Genomic DNA, 18,500 nt, shown 5'->3' with positions numbered 1-18,500 from the left:
GACACATAACTATAAAATGTATATACAAATTCAATGCCTTAAAAATGTTTGTTCAATATAGTTAGTTCTTCAATAATTTGGATATAGAATTGTTTTTCATGTTTGTATTGCATTAGTTTTTAAGAAAATATGAATTGTGTTTACAAAATAAAATATATTAAAACACAAAAAAAATATTATCGTTCAAATTTTTATTTTGTCATTGAGGTACATCTTGATTAGGTAAGAAAATACCTTTTCTTGATGAAGTATCTTTTTGTATTGCACGTTTGTTTATATATAGATAATGTATGTAAAACAACGTGGAAATTACGTGCTAGGTCTACAGCCGTCGTCGGGGTCATAGGTTTGTCTCTCAAACATAAACGTTTATGTTAATTCAACTCGATAACATTTCAAAACATTAATTTAAAAAAGAAGATTTATCTAAATTATTAGGGACTTCTAGGAAATTAAGACATATCCTACATATTATGATAAATGATTTTAACAGTGTGTGGATGATTTAGTTTGTTTAATTTAGTTGTATATGTCCATTGCAGTTAATACAGATGTTCATTACTAATGCACATCAACCGAAATTTTGTCTGGTATGATGTACGGATCTTGCCATCTATTCTGTCGTTTAACTCCATTGTTTTGCAGTGTCATTTTGCACTGACAAATGATAAAAGATAAACTACATATTTTGTACGGTATTGCGTTAGATTGAGCACATTATTTTCATTAAAAGTACTATGTACTATAACAGCCAGTTTTCAATTAGGTTTCTATCGTAAACTTGCTGGATAGGACAATACAAATGAGCCGTGTCACGACAAAACCAACAAAGTGCATTTGCGACCAGCATGGATCCAGACCAGCCTGCGCATCCGCGCAGTCTGATCAGGATCCATGCTGTTCGCTTACTAACTCTATAACAAGTAGAGAAACTGATAGCGAATAGCATGGATCCTGATCAGACTGCGCGTATGCGCAGGCTGGTCTGGATCCATGCTGGTCGCAAACCCATTATGTTGGTTTTGTCATGGCGCGGCTGGCTCAAATACTGATCACAGAGCCGACTGTGGTTAGTTTTCCGTTGACAGGAATTTATTTGACATGATTAGCACTTAAATCTAACTTCAACAGAATAACTTATACAAATAATTACATATAAATCGCATATATAATTGAAATGTGACATTTTTCTAAACTGTATTTTTATTTGTGTTATTGAAAATCTTATAATTACAAATAACATGAATAAAAAACAATTTAACATTATCAGTTCGAATATTTTAAAAATAGTTATTGTATATGGAAATGACAAATGGTTAGATATAACAAAAATTAAAATTGTTTGTTATGCCAATGTATTTTTCAAAAGTGACACAATACATGTAGTATAAGAACAGAATATTTATTTATGTAATCATTTCTAATTCACTGAATATTTACAAGACATTCTAAGCTTATGTACGTTTTTTTTTAACATATTTCGTTAAATTTTTTATTATGAAGCGGTTTGCAGATTTCATTGTCATGGAAGAATGGTCTATCTAGAAATTCAAATGGTAGTATGGTTTTCCTGTTTTTAATCTTGATTTAAAAAGACAGACAACTGTACAAATGTATAAGCAAAAACATAATGTAACGAACATTTCTGACGAAAATCTCAAGTCTTTAAGCCAACTGCGAGAACAATTTGCTAAACACGTTTTAAAGTGTGCAAAACAGCAAACCATTTCCTGGTTTGTACAGAATTTACAATACTGGCAAAACCAAAGTACTTCATGTTTTAAATCTCGTGAATATGTATGCAGGAGATTTCACTTTGCCTAGATTAATTATCCACCAAATATATTGCACTCAGCCCGTCTCTAAACGAGCCTTCCTTGTGAACTTACTCTTTGTGATGGCCCCTGTAATAACATAAAAAGTACTGCTTATGATTTCTAATATCATAAATAATTTACTAATTAACAAACAGATATTATACGTTTCTATATTTTATGACTGTTTTTATCAACACATAAACAAGCATCAATGCCGCACCGTAAGCGTTGTAATTATCTATTATCAACGTCATCAACATCATCATCATCACCATCACCATCATCATCATCATCATCATCACCATCATCATCATCATCATTACATCATCTCCACCACAACCATCATCTTTATTATCATCACCATCATAATTATCATCATCTTAACCTCAGCCGGTAACATTAACACAATGATTGTAATCACAATCATTATATCATCATCATCATCAACACCATTATCAACACCATCTACCAAATCTTTAAGTTGAGGAAGACATTAATAAACAACACACAACTAATAAACAACCAGAATTATAAATATTTTCAAAATGCTTTATAATTACTTATCCCATCTCATCATTTTATTTAAGTAAAGTTTGTTTTGCAATGATTTAATCATCGAAACCAACAAAATTCACCCCCATTCCGCAAGAAAGCGATACGTTTAACTTACTTTCCGTTATCCCATAATTACACAAAGATTATTAATATCATTTGGCCCATTTCATGACATACAACTCATGAAAAATGACAATTTTAATTGGGAATAGCTCTTATATTGTAACAAATTAAGATAAATGGCTTAAAAATGTGCAAACTGGTCATATAATTTTCAACGTTCAATCACTCGAGTTACCGTAGAATGCAAAGTTCAAATATGTATGTAACACTCCTTACTAAATCATTAATTACAAAATGGGGGAACATTGTATGGTTTAAAAATTTCGTTAATGGGATTTCGTGATCTTTTTATGTTTCAAAATTTTCTTTCGTAAAGTAAATTTCAAATTATGCTATACTGAACAATTAATGTATGAAAAATACATGCACATGCAACTAACCCTTTACCTCATATATACGCGAAACAACGCACTTTCGACCCCCCCCCCTCTTTTAGGCCTCAAATAGTGAAAAAATGTCCTATATTTGCCCCAAACACATTTTTTCGATTGAGAAATGTTGCTAAAAAAGTGAGCACTTTTTCGGCGCGGCCCACCATCCAAAAGATACATCAGGGGGATGCCTTCAGTTTGGGGGGTTTGAAGGGGGGCGGTAGTCCCCCTTATCGCCAAGAAAATTTTGACTTGTGACAGGCTAAAAATGACCCCAGGTCGATCCTACGGTAACGTGTAACCAACGCTGAAAAGCATTTGACTCTATCTCAATCCCTTGAGAAGTTGCAGAAATTTGAAATAAATTTTGAAGGAAAAAAATCAAGGCAAAATAGTGATTTTTGGCAATTTTGAGATGTCCCCTCGTTGCCATGGTAACAGGAAATTTAAGACTGAGCATGTCGTTACATAGGCAATGGTCCAGTCAACATTTGTGCCAAGTTTGATTAGTATTGAAGCATTTTTCATAGTTTCATAGCAGTTTGAACTTGTAACAGTAGGCTTTTCAATGAAAACGGCAATTTTTCACAATATGCTCATGAGGGAAAGGGTTCAACTAGTAAATGTACTTATTATTTATTATTTCTTATTAGTAATCGCTAAAAACGGCCGCATCCATAACATTTTTTTCATTTCATTTTATCAATGCAGACTGACTGGACAAACCCATAAGGGCCTAAACATCTGCACTTTTCTTGCAGCAGTAAATACATTTTCATTTTTTCTAACATCTACCACACAGTAAAATAGCGACGTTTAGTGGATGAAGTGTTCTAATTTTTGCAAAGTGTATGGCTCTTTGAGGTTAAGATAATTCACAAGAAAAAAAATACATGTCGAATTTTCTCTCAAATGGTTTTTGAAAAGGTCAGCATGTAGATTACTACAATTATTTCTAAACCGAGCATATAAAACTGACATCTTATACCAAAAAAAAAGTAAATCCAACTTGCCGTTTTAGGTTAACCTCGTACGGACAGACGGACGGACGGTTCAATTACTATATGCCCGGAGCATAAAAAGAATATTTACCTTGAATGTGCTAAATTTCTGAAGACCAAGTTATATTTTTTGTAAGGTTTTATGCACAGTTCATGAAATTTACATTAAAGTCTGCTGTAGTGCAGACAAATGCTATTTTTGCAACACACACAAAGAACTCTCAAAACTGAAATCTAAATAAATTAGTTTCTCTGACCTTAAAAACATGGCCCCATGTTATGAGAAAGAAAACAGTATCAAACAATAGTGCAAACAATAACATCCTTTTATTATCATTTTTATTTTACCAATGTATACCTTGTTCAGGGCACGGGTTGTTTGTTGTTGCACGTGTGTTAGAAGGTACTCAAGTCTGACTTCTTCACGTTCGAGTTCACATATAGCTTCTCTATACTGTAAAGTACAGAACTCTACTTAGAAAACAAGAGCCATGTCAACATGGCCATCCCCCGCCAAATGTGTTTGCTCATTGGAAGAATGTATATGTAGTGGAGCGGAATAATTCCATTTTAAGAGGTCTTTTGGTAATGAAAACTGATGGCTATAGTGATTACAGATTTGAAACCTATGTGAATACTGATGGCTGAAAATAACAAAGGGCAATTACAGAAAAATAATGCAGGGTAGGTTATCATTCTTGTGTGCTGCATCCCTCCTCAGTAAAATCTATCAACCTATGAAGTTTCAAGTTGATACCTCAAATACTTTTTGAGAAAAAAATTGAATTGAAAAATTAAGTATTAAAAAGAATAAAGGGCAATAACACAACAATTATAAAAGGTAGAGTTATCATTCTTGTGCAGTGCACACCTCCTGAGTGAGATCTATGCACCTATGAAGTTTCATTTTGATATCTCAAAGGCTTTTTGAGTTATGCTCTGGACAAAAATTAATTTTGAAAAATAACAAAGGGCAATAACTCAAAAATAATGCAGGGTAGAGTTATCATTCTTAAGCACTGCACTCCTCCTCAATGAGATCCATCCACCTTTGAAGTTTCAAGTTGATACCTCAAATACTTTTTCAGATAAGCTCTGGACAAAATAGCATGAAAAAAAACAAAGGGCAATAACTCAAAAATTGTATAGGGAAGAGTTATCATTCTTGCGCACAACATTCCTCCTCAATAAGATCTATCCACCTATGACATTTCATGTTGATATCTCAAACACTTTTTGAGTTATGCTCCGCTCAGGTGAAAAATTAGGTATGAAAAATAACAAAGGGCAATAACTCAAAAATTATGAAAGGTAGAGTTATCATTCTTGTGCAGTGCACACCTCCTGAGTGAGATCTATGCACCTATGAAGTTTCATGTTAATATCTCATAGGCTTTTGGAGTTATGCTCTGGACAAAAATCAATTTTGAAAAATAACAAAGGGCAATAACTCAAAAATCATGCAAGGTAGAGTTATCATTCTTGTGCACTGCACTCCTCCTCAATAAGGTCTATCCACCTATGAAGTTTCAAGTTGATAACTCAAATACTTTTAGAGATATGCTCCGGACAAAAATGTCGGACGGAAGGACGGACGGACGGACGGACGGAAGGTCGGACGGACGGAGACTATTTCTATATCCTCCGCCGAAATTTTTCGGCGGGGGATAAAAAGACAACAACAAGACAACAACAACAAAAACAACAACAAAATTCAATAATTGATGTATTTAAAATTTGATGAAAGAAAAATACATTTTAAAATGTAGAATCACCTTACTGTACTATGCAATATATCACCCGTTTTGTCATAGATCTAAAGATAAACTTCATAAAGCATTGGTTGGCAGTATAAAAAGTGTGTAACTATACATACTGCTACATACTTATCTTGTGCAAAATTCTAGAACATTGGCATACCTCTCTTTTCTGTATTGTTATTTGTTTCAAACGTCTCTTGACATAGTCAAAGTCTTCTAGAAGCTTGAGAGACGTACAGAGCGATGTCGTCTGCGGAGAAACATCACCTGTTTCAAGAACAAGGAATATAACTAACAGCAACACCAGTACATGTATAATAATTATAACTTGATAATATTCCTTTTTTCTTAGGGGTTTCTTTGCTAATACAATACAATATTTAAAATCAGTTAACCTTGAAATAGTGATAGAACTTTGTTGCGGATATCTTCCTGCAAAACCGCTCGACAGTCCGAACTAAAAGTTTCAAAGTAACTAAATTAAAAAGACAGAAAATCACTTAAATTTCAAATAGCTATGAATGCCTGTATCGAAATAAATCATGAATTGCACGTGCTTTTGTTTTAATTTATGGAATAAAATAAGCTCACCTCTTTTAATTGGTCGACTAAACCTAGAGCTTCTGTCATGTTTATAATATGGCGACTGTGGCGATGCCAAACTGTGTTTTCTGGCTTTTGTTGAAACAACACTTGGTCTTCTTCTGCTGTTACCCTCCGTGTTGTGGTATTTTATAGGTGAATATGCGTCAGGTTCTTCCCTGTCGGTAAAAGGAGAAGTAACATAAAGTTCGTCTGCTTGTCGTCTACTTTGTACACTTCCATTGCGAGTTCTTTGAATGGGCCTTTCACCTTTTGATACGAACTTGACGCTTATTGACGGCCGTCTCGCATGATATGTTGGTGGTTTCTTAATATTACCAGTACAACTTGGTTGTGGTTTAAATGTCGCAGAATGTGGTTTTCTAGGACATTTTGGAATATCGTCTGTTTGTTTAGTATTTCTTACGCTAGTTTTCAATTCAGATTTTGTTCTGTTTCGAAGTTCGGACATATTATCTTTGTTCTGACACGTGGTTGGCCCAGATGTTGCAGAGGATAATTGTCGTGCATCTTTTTGTGGATAACGCCTTGATGTCGATAATTTAGGACTTCGGAAAGATTTAACAGATGGCTTTCGACATAAACGCTGAAAAGACATTGCTGGTTTAATGTTTTTGTCATCTGCTTTCTTTTTAATATTTGCCGATTTAGCAGCAGACGTTAATTTGTCTCGTGAATGGTCGGGTACCCTTTTTGTCAACGGATATTCTATTAAATCATTATGTTTACAAGGCAATTCATATGGCGAAAAGCGAGATAACCCAGCTCGTTCAGATGACGTCATATGATCTCTCTTGTTGTCATCCACTACACCTTTGTTAAGGCTACTTACAAACTTCTTCCTCTGTTCTTTTTTGGAAGGGCTTAGGAGAGATAAACTTGGTAGACAAGGTGCAAATATCTGATGTTTTTGCGCAAGTTTGTAGTTTTCATGTTTATCGACAAGGTCTACTCCTTGTCTAGGACCACGTCGTCTGTCATGTAATAGCCTGTCAATATTTTCCTCTCGCCTGTAAACTTCTTTCGCCAAAGTAGTTGAAGATTTGCTTGAACGAAAACTGTCTTCCTTTTCAGCTTGTCTTGATAATGAATTGTCTCCCAGGAAGTTGGTGTTATTTTCGTCTCTTTCCGGTAAATGTACATCTGATGGGTGTTCTCTCGCCGAGGGATAGGATCGAGCTTGGTTTTGGGGAACAGGTCGGACAGTCACTATGGAGGAAGGTTTACTTTCATTCTTTCTTGTAGTACCTAAATTTCCAGAAAACGAATAAAACTACAATCATATTAAAAATTCTTACACTGTAGATTTGATAATAATTATTCATAATATCTAAGAAATTAACCACTGCCACAATGTTACCACAGTATTTACATTTTAACAATTTTTTGCGAGTTCGTTTTGCTATGAAGGACCAAACTAATATGAGCCGCGTCACGACAAAACCAACATAGTGGGTTTGCGATCAGCATGGATCCAGACCAGCCTGCGCATCCGCGCAGTCTGATCAGGATCCATACTGTTCGCTTACCAGCTCTATTACAAGTGGAGAAACTGACAGCGAACAACATGGATCCTGATCAGACTGCGCGGATGCGCAGGCTGGTCTGGATCCATGCTGGTTGCAAACGCACTATGTTGGTTTTGTCGTGACGCGGCTCATATGATGTTTGTTTGTATTATATATCGGGCATTTGCACCTATTTATTTTGTTTTATCTCGGCGGCCAATCCTTGTTACCAGCTTTCTTGGATAACTAACCAGTAATTTCCAATTCTCCGCAAATGAGCAACTACTTATCTGACATTATTCCTGAATAAGCGGCGAGAGACAAATGGCCACAAGACTCATTGTCCACGAAGAAATCTTCTCGTGCGAGAATCGAACCAGCAACCGTTGGATTACAGTGCAGATGCTCTCCTTTTTGAGCTTACGAGGCGGACAACATACATATATTATATACTATTACACCATACAAATAGTGCGTAATGCAATAACAATATTCATTGTATACAAAATTACGCTTACCAATGTCTCTATCCTTTTCTTTACCACCGCTCGCGGACAAGACAGTCTGAAAACAAAGAAAGTTTTTAAACTAGATATAATAGTTAGATTGGCACTTCAGTCGTTCTCAATTCACCGTTTTGCCATTCCACTTTAAGATGCCGAAGTGAACGTTGTTATGGCTTTCAGTATGCGCCCTTTTGAATTATAAACTGAACGTATGAATCTAAAATTGTTATAGATTATCAAATGAATAAATTACGTAATTACCTTTCATTTCTTATTAAATGTCATTTAATATTTTCATAAAATTTAATATATTTGACTTGCTTGTAACCAATTACAAAACTTTTGGTCACAGCAGACGACAAAGTGCGAGAAAAAAGGGGAGATCCTCCAGGAGCAATGAAAAATCCTACTTAAGGTACAACTGTACAACTGTTAAAGTCAGTTCATGAAAGGTAGTAGTAAATGTAACATAGCAACACTTTTAACCAGTAAAACTATAACAACGCAAAATTGCATCATCTAACATTATATTAATAAACTTGTTTTATTTGAACCAAAAATTCGAATTTGTGAACTGTGGTACAGAAAACGATGCAAATACTATTTTTTTCAGACACCATTTAAAAGATCGCTCTAATTAAGAGATCGAAGACATATTACTATTTTAATCAAATTATAGTTTTTGATTATCATATCTTCATTTTTAAAGGTAGAGTCTTCTAACACCCCAGTTACACAGAGCCATCGGTGATTGATCGGTAGTTATTTTAGCCAAATTATGGAGTGAACCTTGACAACGTATTTATCACCGATATCACCTATTGGTCACCTGTTTTCCACCTATCAACTGCTATTGGGGAAAGACAAGTTTCATCGGTGAAAAATTACCGATTGGGATTTTTAAACACGTTTAAAATTCTCGATCGGTGAAAATATTTTACAAATAACCGACGGCAACCTATATCACGAGATATGCAAGCTCTTAATCACCGATATCGCCGATCGGACAAAGATAACCAAATATGAATCACCGGCCATATCTGACGGAAAGTGTTTAACCACTGATGACTAGCTATCAAACACCGATTAATCAGCGTTACGCCCGATTTAGCTCCGATTTACAAACGATAAAAAACAAAAGTATTTCAGCATTTAATCATCGACCCATTCCCGTTTGAGTTTGCTTTCTGTCACCGATGGGCGTTTACACAGAAGATCAGAAATAAAATCACGCATGACAACCGATCATAACAGCGAGTAAATTTAAAATTAAATGACCGATTGGGGACCGACCGTCTGTGTAACTGGGCCTTAACATTGGCACAATATACCTCGGGGAAGAAGATTCAGCTCCGATTTTAAGCCCAATTGCAATTACCTCACAATTTCTTGGCTAATAGGGTTGTGTTCATGAGCGTTGTATTACATTGTAATTGGTTCTAACTTTTATTTTTTTGTTGTTTCATTTTAAGTCATACAGACACTATAGACGCGGACACCTGTGTAAAACCACCGACCTTTTGTGAGTTACTGAAGAGCTTCCTCACGCGTTGGAATCCAAAGTTCATTGTGGGATTTGGACCCACAAGATATTTTCAAACATAAAATGGCAAGAGTTTGAACCTCACACAGAGCAGGCTTATTTCTCTGATGCATTTGTATCTTCGAGTTAAGACATGAAGAATTTTATGATAACGATTCTTACGGAGTTACCATACTATATCTATGCGCCGTGTGCCTTTTGTTGATCATCGAATGAATTGCACATAACATAACAATTAAAACACAAATTATTGCACTTTACAGCCTATTGGTTTACATGAAAAAAATTGTAGTGATAAAGAAAACTCACGATTAATTCAGGTGTTGAAAATTTGCTAAAATCAACCTCGTGAAACTTTGGGCTCTCAAACTGACTTAACGAAAGTTTTCGACCTTCGGGTGACTCTAACTCTAAAAATAAATACAAATTAAATAAACAAATAAAAAACAACATTCAATTTGAATGATACATTAGAATACATCGTTCGGCTGTTAACAATATAATGTTATAGACTACTGTCTAAATGAATATAGTTATAGATGAATGATTCCAGCATTCCTGTATTCTATATGAATTTAAAATAGAAACCTTTAAAAATAAGAAATATAGCAAATGTATACACAGTACCGTTAGTCAAATGGCACGCATTGTAGTCCGAATTGCGACTCACAGGCGTTTCAAATTTAAACTTATAATTAAATATAACTCGTTGAATATTGAAAATTATATTTCAGTTTTGAAAGGCAATAACAATAAAACTAAAACATACAAATAATAGTCGAAATTGATGCATGGGAAACAATTCTTACAATGATTGTATTTAATATTTCACAGTTACCTCCCCTTTCAGCTGTTTCTTTTGTCGGTGTAAGGTAACAATGTTTAACGAGATCAGAGAATATCTGTAACGCATCCGCCAGATGTCGCCTCTCCAGTCTAGCTAAACCGATCCCGGAAATGTGGGTCAAAGGTAATCTAAGTGTCTAACAGAAATGACAAAATGAAATAATTGTTATTTTATGTCATTATTTCATGTATATTTGATATATTTCTTCTGTATTAAACAACAAGTCAATCTGAGTTAAACATAGATAATTTAATTCTATATTTTACACAAAGTACACATTTTACCAAAGCAACAAACTAATATGAACGAACAATTTAATATTAGAACAATAAGAATATTTAAAGGCATAGATATAACACAGTTTTGTTGGCACTCGTGAATATTGTACGTAAATAGAACAAAATGTTATTCTGCAATTTTAAGAAGGTTTTTTTGCGCTTAGTAAGAGTCGTTTGCTTTTAGGGAAATTTACAACCATATATATTTCATACAAGCATTTTGGAAGTATTCTTTTGTAAAATATAAACACGATTTTTTTTGCCCGATATATGTTTATAGCTTTATACACTTTAAACAAATAAATATTACATTTACGAGCAAACATTATCTTCAAATGGAGAATTTTCAGTATGGTTGTTACAAATAAAAGCCGTCCTATATTTGAATATGATCCTCATTAAAGAAAAGAATCACAGAGAGAAACATTTAGTTTCCATTAGTTATCTAAAAAGCTTTCTAAACTGGAATAAATCTTTCCTTGTTGGAATTCAATAACCAAATAATAAATTATTCAGAGGTCAGGGACGTAACTCTTTTAGCCACAAAAGATTTTAACACATATTATTATAAAGTTTTGACATGTTAAATGGCCAAATGTAATAAAGCAAATACAGCTCTCGAGTTTTCACGTGTACACGCTCTTTAAGCTTATTTTTACATTCCAAAATGTACCGACTAAAGAACCCAAAACGTATTTGAACAGTATATTATTTACTTATTTTTTTCATATATCAAGCATTAATTTCTCGAGTCTTCTTTATTAGCCGTTTGCAAAAAAAAAAGAAAAAAAAAAGAAAACAACTTAGTACCTGCTCCAGTGTGTCTAGTATCATCTGCAGCACGTGTGCTTGTCGTTCAAGCGTATCAAACCGGCCCATGTCATCCGACATTGGCTGCGTGGTTAAAAGTTCGAACACCAGGACTAGCAGCCACGGTACATCCAGAAGGCTTTGAACCTGGAAATGTGGGTGTCCATTAACGCGCACATATGGCAGCATGGATCGTGCTTGTGTAAGAATATCTGAAAAACAAATATTGCATCTTACAAGGTAAGGTTTGGCATAAAACGATGTTGTGAATTGTCCACCATATAGGTAAATGATTAAATATTGAAGAAACATAATTTCAAGACTTTTAATGATCCATTTTGCCAAGTTATTTTTTTAAATCCCTTATTTTATGGATGAAAACGTTATAAACCGGACACGAAATATATCAATGTTGACCTTTGATCTCAAGTGTGACCTTGACTTAAGACGTAGAGGTCTGTTTATTTCACACGACACGTCGTCGTTTTTGGTGAACATTTGTGCCAAGTTATTTCAAAATCCCTTGATTGACCGGAAACTAAGTGTAACGGACGGATGGAGGGAGAGAGAGAGAGAGAGAGGGAGAGAGAGAGAGAGAGAGAGAGAGAGAGAGAGAGAGAGAGAGAGAGAGAGAGAGAGAGACACACGGACGGACGGAATCTATTTCTATATGCCACTATTTCTCTGAAAAGATTTGAACTGCTACAATTTCTAAAACCTGACTGTAGGTAGAACGATTAAATATATCGCTTATATCTTTGGTTTACCACTTTAAGAGCAGCATCACTCGATCGCTTTGATAAAATTTGCACATTTAACCACTCCTTATCATTCACTTTGTATGTTCTCTTTAATCACTCAAATGGAACGAGTTTATGCTTGCAAATGATGTTAAATTTGTGAATTTATGAACATATTATCTTTAGCAGTAAGGTGGAAAAACATCAACACCATTAGACACACGTTGATGTGTTTTAAGATATCAGAACATGGTGATGAAATGGCGCGATCGAACAAGATAAAATTTTGTTTGATCTCATTGAAGAACTTTAAAAATTGACAAACTTCACTTTGTCAATCGATAGACTGTAAAAACGTTTCGACACGTGAATATATAAATAACCGTGGCTCTGACAGAACCTATAGAACAAACTCTGTTTATCTCTCAAAGGTATTGGCTTAAATCCGTTTAAATTCAATCCATCAAAGCGTGAAAACAGATCCTTCCGTAAGTAAGAAATTAGAGGCTTAAAACAATATCAATTACCTGATAACTAATGAAAAGAAATAAAGCTGTTTCAATATATGCTTGTTATTGTATTACAACTGCCAGCTTAGAAGAAAATATAACTCAATAGTAATGCAACACATACCAAGAATTTTATTCGAATTACCAACATCATAATCACATAGTTCATGTGTTTTACGGTTACTTTATTTCAATTAAACGAAAAAAGATTTAGTTATTTCGAATAGATATTTCGTTTAAACGAAATGAAATACATGTTACAGCAAATATGAGCATTTTAGCAGATTATAATTGTTATTTGCACTGCTTCGGATATTAAAACAGCCTCTTTGTAATATAGTCGAGAGTAAAGTTGCCAGTATTCCACGATCCAGCACTTATTTGGTTGCTTGCTTTAAAGAAAATTTCAACACATTTTATGTCAAATCCAGGCGGTCGGTCCCATCTAACCGAATTTAGAGGATTACCTTTTTTTCGAAAGTGACCGACTACCGATCACACATAATTTCTAAGTCAGCGGTGAGATGCGAAGTAAATGACCATACGATATTTCCGAGATAAATTTTGTCACGAAGGGATAATTTCTCCTAGCAAGACGATCTAACCAATAACCGCTGAATTACAAATCCGATCCTCTCTCCATTGAGCTAAGCGGGTAGACATTTTTTTTCTGATTAAACTCAAGTAATTTACAATTCTCTGCATGCATAAGAATATGGAATAAATATCTCAATATGTGTTGTCTTCAGCAGTTCATATCAAAATTTTATGGCCACCAAGAAAACATGTGCTACACCAGTTTGTTTTGAACAAACGAAGCTTATGCCCGCATGTAGAAAGGAAATGTACTTTTTATTAAATGGTAGTCAATCAGTTTCACCAGTCATTTTTTTACTCTACAGCTCTAGTTCCCCATATCCGGACATATATAATCTGATAATCTTAGTCATCATAACGGATATATAACTATATGATTATTATCGTCACGACGGAAATATGAATCAGGGCTTTGCGAGTCTTTAACTCAAAATATTCGCTATTCTCCTTGGGTGTAAACAGGAAAACCGAAGTTACAAATGATTTTTTTGACAGCATAACAAAAAAAATTTAGAAACAAGTGTACGTATAGGATATCGACCGAGTACGAGGTCTTTCTGTTTAGGAAAGAACTGGTCACGAATTTCATGTGACACCGAGAGCGCGTAGCGCTCGAGGTGTTTCATGAAATTCGTGACCAGGTTTTTCCTAAACAGAAAGATCGATGTACGAGGCCGATATCCAACTTACCGTTAAACTATTGGCTTGAGCTGCATTTGATGTAATGCACAAAGATTACTTTTAACACAGCGCCTTTTATTAACGTTCTGTTTAAATATATAATTTGCATTTAACTCTGCTTTTCCCTTTGAAATAATAATAAAAAAAGCTAAGTGTGTAATGTGTCAATAATAAAGTCAATGGGTCTGTAATGGAAGGTATGTAAAAGAATAAATAATTATGTTGATAGTATTTCGTATCAGACATTTGTTTCTGGACAAATTTGCTGCCGGACAGTTTCCCCCTCGGACGTTTGCTTCCTTTTTTTTGCTATGAGGACTTGTCATATGTCAGAGGGCATATTTTGTATAAATTATAAGTATGTAATTTAACAATGGAAACGTTCTATTTCATTTATTTATGGATGTTATTTTGTTTTCACAAATTTGCGAGAAAGTTTGTGTATTGAAGCACAATGGAATTTCGACAATAGGAGATGAAGTTTGGTAACAATTTAACAATGAAATATTTCAACTTTTTTAAAACGGGGGGGGGGGGGCAAATGAACCCCCTCCAATGATATGAAGGGGGCAAATGTCAACCACAGCAAACTACCGAGGGGGCAAATGTCCGGATACCCAGGAGACTACGAAAGACTTGCATATGAATATTGTTGGCAAGTTTGAGATACATGATCCGATATTATATTTTATATAGCAGATTATAAATAATAATGATCGTTCAGCATATAAATTTTTATACTAAATCACCTATAACTTTATTAACATTTCTTTTAATCAAGATTTTTTTAATAATACATTTTTACCGTTTCTATCGGTATTTGAAATTATAATAGGAGATGTGCCAATTGTAGACCAATCCACTTTAAGTACTTGTATATGCATGTCACTATAAAGCAAAGTTTGGAGTATATTTATATAAAATTCTTTTAATGTTGTTGTGTAGCATTCTTTGAGACTAAGTCCTTGCTTCGACGGTTTTCAGGGCATATCTGTTTTGATTTTTCGCGGGTAGAATAGAACGGCAATGCTGCCAACTCAAATAGAGGGGGGCATTAAAGGGAATTTAAGAATCTGAGTGATCCCGCAGGTGGGAATGCAGGAATTTGAATTTGGAGCATCCATTTTTGTGTCGCCTCTACGGAGTAGTGGCGACATATAGGGATCACTTCTCCGTCGTCTGTCTGTCCGTCTGTCTGTCTGTCTGTCCGTCCGTCACAAAACTTGTCCGGACTACTCCTCATAAACTACTGGTGCAATTTCATCCAAACTTTACAGGAATGATCAGTACCAAGTCTAGTTGTGCATATTGTCAGGATTTTCCGGTTCAATGACTTTTGTCAGAGTTATGGCCCTTTAATAATTTTTAATTTTAAAGTTTGTCCGGACTACTTCTCTTATACCACTAATGCAATTTCAATGAAACTTTACAGGATTGATCTGTAGCTCAAGTCCTTGCGCATATTGCACGGGTTTTCCGGTTGAATGATTTTTGGCCGAGTTATGGCCCTTTGATAAAAAAGTTTCTTTTTCTGTGTGTTGCCAGATACACAAAAGCTTGTCCGGACTACTCCTCATAAACTACTGGTGCAATTTCATCCAAACTTTACTGGAATGATCAGTACCAAGTCTAGTTGTGCATACTGTCAGCATTTTCCGGTTCAATGATTTTTGGTTGAGTTATGGCCCTTGAATAATTTTTATTTTTAAAGTTTGTCCAGACTACTTCTCTTATACCACTAATGCAATTTCAATGAAACTTTACAGGATTGATCTGTAGCTCAAGTCCTTGCGCATATTGCACGGGTTTTCCGGTTGAATGATTTTTGGCCGAGTTATGGCCCTTTGATAAAAAGGAGTTTTTTTCTGTGTGTTGCCAGATACACAAAAGGTTGTCCGGACTACTCCTCATAAACTACTGGTGCAATTTTATCCAAACTTTACAGGAATGATCAGTACAAAGTCTAGTTGTGCACTGTCCGTCTGTCTGTCCGTCTGTCACAAAATTTGTCCCAACATGAAATTGGCCATCATGAGGCGACACATGTGATTACTGATCGCTCTTGTTGTTATATTGTGAATTTAATGACAGAAGTTCCGCTTACATTAATATTACTTTGAAAAACTTTGATACCCTGTCCATAATTTTATTCAAATATTTGATGTAGGGATGTTTGAATAATTGCTAAGTGCATTCATTAAACATCCAGATTTTGTAAGTCTTAGACAGGAATGTTATGACAATCATATACATTTTATTTTCATTTTCATTTTCTATTGCATATCATGTTGTCATTGCCTGCGCATAGGCAGGTCTATTTTTTCACGTGTTGTTCATGACCGGGTCTGTCTGACTTGAGCAGACCTGTGCACGTGCAAAAGATAGACCTCATAACGGACTTTCTTTTGTTTAACAGGTCTATCCGAAAAATATAGACCTTTCACAAACAATAGAGAAGATGTGTAATTCCTGTTATCGCAAGAAAGGTTCAAGTTAAAATATAAAGACTCCCAAGTAAGGTACAGTGATCGGAAGTAACGTGCGCATGTACAAGACAGGGTGAATATTGAATTGTATAAGCTTGAAAGACCGGGTACAGTGATTTTGTTTATATACTGTGACAAAAATATTTCCATAATCTGCTAGAAAATTCGGGATAGATACCTGTAATCAACAAAACCGACCTTAGCATTAAAAATATATATAGTTAATAAATAAATTCAGATAACGAAAATAGTTCTTACACTCATCTTTATCCGTTGTTGTACTCATTTTCTGCCATCTATATGTAGTGTTTTGTGTGTGCCTTCAAAACATTGTTATATTTATATCATAAAATTGCATGAAATTCACGAAATCACAAAATTATACCTGTAACGGTAGTTTGCATATTATCGACTATTTCGTGTACCGCTACTGTATATTTACTGACGCGAGTCTGTGTAGTTATTGCATAATATTTTTTGTGACCTACCTTTAATTATTTTTGCATATTGTATATTGCATAATATTTCGATCCTGTCACATGTCTTGAACATTAAACTTGTTTTGCGTTATCTTGCTAATGTTTACGAAACTCTCTCAAAATACCATAACACAATATTAATTTAAAGAAGCTTATTAACTTCTATTAAACTTGTATACGTCCTAAATCTTAAAAAGCCGAACTTTCATTATTCTGAAAGCTAGATGTTTGAAGTTATGACCTTTTTAACTTATAATTCTTGTCATACCGCAATTTCTATTTAATAGAATGATTTCAACACTATAAAAAACAACAACAACAAACAACAAGAAACTTGGCATACTTGCTGATATTAATAAGACACATTTATTAGACAAAGGACATTGTTCTGAAATCATTATTTTTAGGAGTCATGCCCCTCTTTAACTTAGAATGTTTGTCAACATTGTTTATTAAGAAGAATGATTTCGCACCAACACACAACACAGTAAAAGTCATATGGCGTCTTTCCAGCTTTATTGGTAGAGGGAAACATTAGGTGTCCTACGAACGGATAGAACTGCCAGCGTTCCGTAACCTAGCTGGTTGATTTTCATTGCCCCAAAATAACGAACGTTAACACCATATGCGGTGCAATTGTCGGCATTGTGATTTTGGATTAATAATACAACATATATCCGGATATAAATGACGAAAAAGAAATCTATATGTTAAAAAGGCAATAGTACTGACGGTATGTTTTTGTATTGAGTTAAGTGTAAACACAGGAATCTCGACACAGTTTAAAAAAGTATGAGAACATTAATGAGTGTTTAACAATAGTAAGTGAAGTTTTGGATGTAACTAATACGGTGCTATATGACCAATCATTTCCCGTGTTTGAGAACCAAGAATATGTCGTCGATTTAGTCAGCATATCGGGTTCTGTATTCAATTCATAAAATTTAGTTTATACAGATTTTGTTCGATTGTGTTAGCTATAAGCCGGCACACTCTTGAATCTGTTTTAGGGCCCAATCAATACTAAGCTATAAGGAACAACGGGCAAGGAATCCTTATATTACTAGTCTAACGCATTAATAACTCAGCCACACAGAGTATCGTCAATCAATATGGCTTTACCGTCTGCGGCTGTAGCTGGTAATATGGATGCCTATATGAGTGCCCGGTCCACTAACTAAACAAAACAAAAAAAATGATGTGATACTAACATTTAAGAAAAATGACAGCAGACTAGAAAATGTAGAGTAGAGACCAAACAAAATAGACACTTTAGAAAGTGGATA

At 34.6% G+C, this 18,500-nt stretch overlaps 1 protein-coding gene across 1 annotated transcript; it reads right to left on the bottom strand.

The window, feature by feature from the left end:
• Positions 1–1,560: 1,560 nt before the first annotated feature.
• On the bottom strand, positions 1,561–17,133 carry LOC132722208 (uncharacterized). The gene is made up of 9 exons (XM_060706658.1): positions 16,994–17,133; positions 11,723–11,934; positions 10,626–10,770; positions 10,097–10,197; positions 8,257–8,302; positions 6,219–7,478; positions 5,788–5,894; positions 4,226–4,321; positions 1,561–1,904 (listed from the first exon to the last, which is right to left on the bottom strand). Exons 1-9 carry the CDS (start codon positions 17,019–17,021, stop codon positions 1,863–1,865), a joined length of 2,037 nt encoding a protein of 678 aa, XP_060562641.1. The 5' UTR covers positions 17,022–17,133; the 3' UTR covers positions 1,561–1,862.
• Between the last annotated feature and the right edge of the window lie 1,367 nt (positions 17,134–18,500).

The sequence above is a fragment of the Ruditapes philippinarum genome, unplaced genomic scaffold (genome assembly GCF_026571515.1).
Source record: "Ruditapes philippinarum isolate M1 unplaced genomic scaffold, ASM2657151v2 ctg5117_1_1_1_1, whole genome shotgun sequence".
Lineage (NCBI taxonomy): Eukaryota > Metazoa > Mollusca > Bivalvia > Venerida > Veneridae > Ruditapes > Ruditapes philippinarum.
The sequence above is the reverse complement of the archived record's forward strand: the minus strand, read 5'-3'. Positions and strand labels throughout refer to the sequence as shown.

Bases quoted from the DNA above. Each gene is read 5' to 3' on its own strand.
- LOC132722208 (XM_060706658.1), bottom strand. From the start codon at position 17,021: ATGAGTACAACAACGGATAAAGATGAGT. The intron at 11,935-16,993 runs GTAAGAACTATT...TTTGTTTTTCAG, and splicing joins AACAACGGATAAAGATGAGT to ATATTCTTACACAAGCACGA. The intron at 4,322-5,787 runs GTATGCCAATGT...TGTACTTTACAG, and splicing joins TAACAATACAGAAAAGAGAG to TATAGAGAAGCTATATGTGA.